Source organism: Quercus suber, unplaced genomic scaffold (genome assembly GCF_002906115.3).
Source record: "Quercus suber isolate HL8 unplaced genomic scaffold, Cork oak 2.0 scaffold_589, whole genome shotgun sequence".
Taxonomy (NCBI): domain Eukaryota; kingdom Viridiplantae; phylum Streptophyta; class Magnoliopsida; order Fagales; family Fagaceae; genus Quercus; species Quercus suber.
In genome coordinates this window covers 293,013-299,466 of record NW_027070034.1, presented here as the reverse complement: position 1 = coordinate 299,466, position 6,454 = coordinate 293,013, and the positions used below count along the sequence as shown (strand labels likewise).

General features: G+C 32.9%; 1 protein-coding gene across 1 annotated transcript; it reads right to left on the bottom strand.

The window, feature by feature from the left end:
• Positions 1-619: 619 nt before the first annotated feature.
• LOC112009992 (UDP-glycosyltransferase 71K1) lies at positions 620-3,206 on the bottom strand. The gene is made up of 3 exons (XM_024042351.2): positions 2,446-3,206; positions 1,671-2,026; positions 620-1,297 (listed from the first exon to the last, which is right to left on the bottom strand). Exons 1-3 carry the CDS (start codon positions 3,010-3,012, stop codon positions 775-777), a joined length of 1,446 nt encoding a protein of 481 aa, XP_023898119.2. The 5' UTR covers positions 3,013-3,206; the 3' UTR covers positions 620-774.
• Between the last annotated feature and the right edge of the window lie 3,248 nt (positions 3,207-6,454).

Below are 6,454 nucleotides of genomic sequence, written 5' to 3'. Positions count from 1 at the left end.
ACGCACACAAAGCCTCTTAGCATTGTCTTGATTGATTTAAGCCATTCGAGACATGATGTTGTTGAGCTACCACTTAAATGCCATTGTGAGTTGTGAATGGTGAACGGAGGCAACATTTTTGCTCGGCAGAAGAGGTGTACATTTTGGGCACGGAGAATGGGTTTGTTTTTGGTGACAAGGTTTGGTGAGATTAATTTGAGAATAGGAATCCATATTATCGATTTTTTTTATACTTATTGATTTATTTTTATAAATTAGGTATTATATTATTAGTTATGCTTTGTATTATTTTATGTTTGTCTTATTCAAGATGTGAAAGTACATTTGAAAATAAAAATTTTCAATACCATTATTTATATTTTTTATAAATATAATCTACTAATTAATTGATGAGTATTATTATTAAATTATTAAGATATAGTCACGGTTCGACCTTAGGTTTAAATCCAATTCAACTTTAATATATTGAACTTCTCTATTTTGCAGTTTCTTTTAATCGTTCAGCTTTTTTTTTTTTTTTTGGGAAAGGAATAATCGTTCAGCTTTTTAAAACATGGTTTTGATTGCATTCTAAGATTGTCACATAAACACCATTAAAGTGTCCTCTTTAAAATAAAAATAAAAATAAGAATAAAAATTTTATTTCATAAGCTGATCATAACATATTACAAGCATAGCACTAAAGTACTCAATATTGAAAACAGAGCAAGGCAATCTCCCTATCTAGCATAAGACATTAGTTTTTTGGTTCTCACCTACAAAGGCAACAACCGATCATATGTTGCCAACCATATCCTCAATTAAAAGTCCTAAAGAAGTAAATGAAGATCCACCGTCTATCACAGCCTTCCTACTACTCTCTCCCATCTCTTTCACCCTTCTCCTCACATCACTATTACCTTCCATGACACACCTTATTGCTTTCTCTACCTCATCCTCCAAAACAAGATGATCATCACCATTCCTGTACTCCAATTTCATCTCCAGCGCTAATCCCAACTCTTTTACTAGATAGAACGCATTCAATTGTTGTTCAGCAAATAATGGCCACGTTACAATTGGTACGCCAAACCAGAAGCTCTCCAAGATTGAGTTCCATCCACAATGTGATACAAATCCTCCAATTGCCTTATGTGCCAAAACCTCTACTTGTGGAATCCATTGACATATAATTCCATGCCCACTTGTACGTTCAAGGAATCCTTTAGGCAAAAAGTCCTCGATACTCCTACTGTCATTGGGTCCCAACCTTTTTTCCTTTTCCTTTTGTTGTTGAACACGTAAAGACCATAGGAACCTAAACCCAATAAGTCTAGGGTCAAAAAATTACAGAAAGTTTGTGACCACAATTTTTATGTTAAACTTTTTTTGCCATTATTCTTATTCTAATATGGTGGACTATGACTAATGGTTAAGAAATAATAGATCTATGTGTAAGTAATTTACCATTTACAATCAATCAGTTTAGCAAGTTGTGACAAAAATTATGGTACATAATATGGTCTAATAAGAACTACAAAAAATTTTATTAAAAAAAGTTACAATTATAAATGTGACAAGTTGTTATAAATAATAATATGATGCCAGTGGTAGATTCAAGTAAAAATTTGCCAGTTAAATTGTTGGTAAAAATGATACAAAATTATTGTGTTTATAGATCAGTTACTCACCTGAAGTTACCATTTAGAAGCCCAAATGCTATCTCTCTTACTTGGGGTTCACTCAGGCTTCCCATGCTTCCAAAGGAGAGGAACACAACTGATGACGCAGGTTGATCATCAAGCCATGTCATTATATGCTTGTAGTGGACCCCATTGGGGCTCAAGTGGGCCCCACTCGCGAGGCTAACCATTGGTCCAACGGGATAAACTGGAGGAGTTTCACCATCCAAAAAAGAGTTCAAAGCATATGATTCCATCTCCATAAATGTATTCACTATAATGCCCTTTACATCCTTGAACCTTTTCACAAGCTTCATAGTAGCAGCATACCCATCTTCCTTTATGAACAATGGCTTGGGCAGAACCTGAATCAATAATATTACAGTCACAATTTTTTTTTTCCTAAAATTTTTCATAACTATTGAGGTAATAAAATGTAGAATAATACATAAATCAACAATTCTATGGACATTGGACACACTCAATTTTAGGCCCAATTTCATATGCTGTGAGTATTAGTTGATCAAAAGTGGTGAATTCATGTTACTGTATGGTAAAAATTATTTTTACTAACTTATTTTACTATTTAATTTATTTTTGTTACTATTTATAGGTCCTACTATATTTTTTAGTACTATTTATAAATTTCACTATACTATTTCAACTAATTTTTATCTTTATCTACTAGTCTTCTCAGCAAAAAAAAATTTCAATTTTAACAAAATAAGCGGATCTCATGCAGACCGTAATCAAGTAGTGTATGTACTATGCAGAATTACTTTACCTGAATAGGAACCGGGTTGACAAAACTCGGGATAGCCCACTCAGGGCCGGAGTCCTCCAACTCGGCATCAACTCGGTCATTATACCGTGCCAGGAGGTAGAGCATAAGACCAAGAAATGCCGCACTAGCTGTTATGAACAAATAAGAAGGGATACCAAACTCATCGCCCACTTCAACCATTGGAACAGTGAAGAAATCAAGGACTAACCCGGCGATTCGGACTGAGCTGGAGTTAGATAGAGACTGATCAACAAGTTCAGCAACCACGCGTTTGACATGGGGCTTGTAATTATCTATAGAGGTGCAAAAATAGGTTTCTGGGTATTTTGAAAGATCAGGCGAAGGAGGGTCAGCTTGGGGTAGATCAATGAGTTTGATACAAGGCTCTGTGGCTGCTGTGGATGGTAAATATGTGATTGAGTTTGGCTCCAAGAGGTGCTTCATGATGAGGATGGTGATTGAGAATCGGCCATCTTGGTGTATCAGGCGCTTGGCAAATTCAATAGTTGGGACAAGGTGACTGAACCCTGGTGCTGGGACGAACACAAGCTCTACTTTCTTCATCATCTAAGACTTTTTGTTTGGGGCTTTTTGGTTTTGTTTGTTTGTTTGTTTGTTTTTTTTTTTTTTTTTTGTGGGTGGTTTCAATCTTTTCATGTTTTCCTCTTTAATATTTGGAAATTCAATATGTGATGTATATTCGACGGCTAATCTTATCAAAAAGAAATTATTTCCTATAGTTTGATGCGACAAGCGGAGTTTTTGTAATCAGTGGGGTCTGGTTGGAATATCATATCTTATGATATATAATCTTAATTTATTAGAGTTTGAATAAGCATTACAATATAGAAAGAGTTCAAATTTGATTAATCATAGGTTGCAAGATTTTTCAAACACCAACATGTGGAGCATCACACAGAACTACAGGTCCTTTTTCCTATATTAAAAAAAAAAAGCTAAGATGTAAAACTCATCTTCTAATTTTTTTTTTTTTTCATTTTAGTCCTATAGGTTTGAGTTTTGTCATTTTAATACTCTAAGTTTCTTTCATTTTCAATTGAATCCTCCATGTTCCGTTAATTGTTGTCATCCACTTACCAAAACGACGTCGTTTTGATTTTTTTTTTTTAATTTCTTAATTTCAAAAAAAAATGAAAAACGTTAATTTAAAAAAAAAAAAAAAAAACTAAATTACTCACGGGAACTAGCCACTGAATAACAAAAATAATCCCTCAGGAGAAGAGATGCAGGTCTTAAATACAACATTTTAGGACGGAGAGACCGAGATCGGCACTGCTGGGCATGTTTCACGGTCAAGTTACAAGGCTCAAATTCAAATCACTCATTTTCTGCAAATTTCCCCATGTCTACAGGTCCAGATTGCACTTTGGAATGTTATACATTTTTAGATTACCTTTTATTTGCAAAGTTTAGAATTTCCTTGGATGTGCGTTCCGTTGAAAAATGAGTCATATATTTATACTTAGGGCCTCAATGGCAATTGAAGGTTGTTGTAATGTGGTGCTTCATCCTTAATTTTCTAGGACAGTTAAGGAGTGTTTGGTTTAGCAATTGTACTTACTAAATTCTCAATTTTTACCGCTCAAAACCCAAATTTCGTGAGCCCCACACCAGGATCTCATGTTTGGTTTAGTTTTTATTCTCAGTTTTCATAATTGATAACTCAAAAAAATGAGTTATAGTTATGGAAATTGAAAATACATTTTAATGCCTTATTTGATAATTGTTTAGATACCACAATACGTATTTTTACATAAATTTTAAGGAATACATATTTTCACAAAATTTAAACATTATTATTAAAACTCTTTTATCAAACTAAGTTGAATGGCAAACTTGTAAAAAAAAATAAAGTGTTGAGACTCACATGTCTTTATCATGTCAGAACCTTACTTCACTTCGTTAATACACTCTCTCTCTCTCTCTCACATCGTTCTTCCTCCACTTTTCTTTCTTTTTTCTTTCTTCTCTGCCTTTTCTTTATTTTGTCTTTCTTCTTCGTTAACACCCAGAGCAACTGAGTTCTAATTTCTTTCTTCTTTCCTCTTCACCTTTCTCATCCCAGAAAATTTTTTTTTCTTCTTCTTTCTTCTTCGCCTTTCTCATCCCAAATACATATCCGTTCCTCGATGAGTTTATGGGTTGTTTATAGTGGTGTTGGGTTTGTGGGTTGAGATCGGTGTGTTTGTGGGTTATTTATGGTGGTGTAATTATTGGTGGTTGTTAGGTTTTGTGTGCTTTCTCTTGATTTTGTGTGCTCTCTCTTAATTTTATTTTTGCTATCTAATTCACATTACTGAAAAATATGTGGGTATTGTGATTCTTGTTTTAGCTATGGCGTTGAGTTTTTGCTTCTTGTTACCGTTTTGACCAAGCACAGTGTATGAGCTCCACCACTTTATCAAAAAATTGAGTTTAAGAAATAAAATATGGACTTGAAAACAGACCCAAACAAAAATCTGTTGGAGTTATGGAAAAAGTAGAGATAAAGAAATGAGATATAGGAATAGAGTATGAGTAACGAGAAATGAAAACTGAGTTTTGAGTTAGGTTCAAACTAAACAGATCATTATTGGGAAAATTTTTAGGTTATTTTTGGAGAACAGAAAGAGTCATGAATTTAATGAGCAAATTCTACTATGAACGTGAGAGGAAAAATTACCATTCTCTATATTATAAGAATACCTAAGAATTACTCTATTATTGTATTCTGATGTTGCTATCCCATATCCTTGTTTTAAAGATGTTGTATTGACTACTGGGTGCTATTTCCTTCATGCGCATCTTCTCCCAAAGCACCATTAAAATATTACTAATTAGTAATGAAGTATATTCATACTTTATTAAATATAGAAGAAAAAAAAAATTGATTCTTGATTTATATTTTTTAATTAAACCTTCTAATAAAAGAGATTCATGTTATTTCCCTAAATTCAAGCGATATTAGAGAATTTTTTAATCCTTTTTTCTCTTTTCATAATCTCTTTGAGAATCACAAACAAGTTTACTGTAACTAATGTTTCAATCAAAGCATAGGCTTGGTCCAGAGAACCCAAAAAAGGCAACTCACATCACATGCCCATTGGGTCAAGGAATCAGCAGCCTCATTTGCTTTATTGTAGTCGTAGTGATTTATTAGTAGTCAGTAGACAAATGATAGAACATTAGAATCTAACGGGTTCTAGTTAACTTAATTGGTAAAATCTTTGATGGTTGTATAAGAGATCTGGGGTTCAATCTTTGCCTACACCAAAAACTAATTGGTGTCTTGGTCCGATGATAAAGAACTATCATCAGAAGTGGATGCCATAGGTTGAAACTCTCTTAAAAAAAAAAAAAAAACAAATAAACCAATAAAGTCTACCATTCAAGATAAGAAAAAAAATTGCAACTTGTAGCCAGCAAAAGTATTTATCATAGCTTGCTTTTACTAATGAAACTAATAAAATAATAACAATAATAAAATATATATCAAACTTGGCGGTGCATTCCCCTAACCTGCAGTTTTTGTCAAAGCAATTTGACACTCATTACCACTTGCTACCTATACTTATGAGTAATCCACTAATAAGAAAAACAAAGAAAAATTTAGTGACGGCTGAAAATTGTAGGATCAAACGTTTTTGTATCATAACTTTGTCATAATTTTGAAGTGATAAATTGTAAGTAATAAAAAAAGAAAAAAAAAAGTAATGGATTTATGTAAAAGTGGCATATAGTCAATCATATTCTATTACATAAAATAGTGGTAAAAAAGAGTTTGATAATAAGTGTGGTCTTAAAATTATTCACATAATCCTTAACTATAGTTCATTCTTGTGGAAACCATGCTTTTTTATTTTTTGCTGAATTGTAGAAACAATGCTTATTCATTATAAAAATAAAAAACAAATAACGCCAAGTACATATATTGGATTGGATCCTTCTATAACACATGTCACTTGGCAGGCAATCCACTAGTGACTTATGAGCATAACCCACTTGTACT

Bases quoted from the DNA above. Each gene is read 5' to 3' on its own strand.
- LOC112009992 (XM_024042351.2), bottom strand. From the start codon at position 3,012: ATGATGAAGAAAGTAGAGCTTGTGTTCGTCCCAGCACCAGGGTTCAGT. The intron at 2,027-2,445 runs GTAAAGTAATTC...TTATTGATTCAG, and splicing joins TCAACCCGGTTCCTATTCAG to GTTCTGCCCAAGCCATTGTT. The intron at 1,298-1,670 runs GTGAGTAACTGA...TATTGGGTTTAG, and splicing joins CTTCTAAATGGTAACTTCAG to GTTCCTATGGTCTTTACGTG.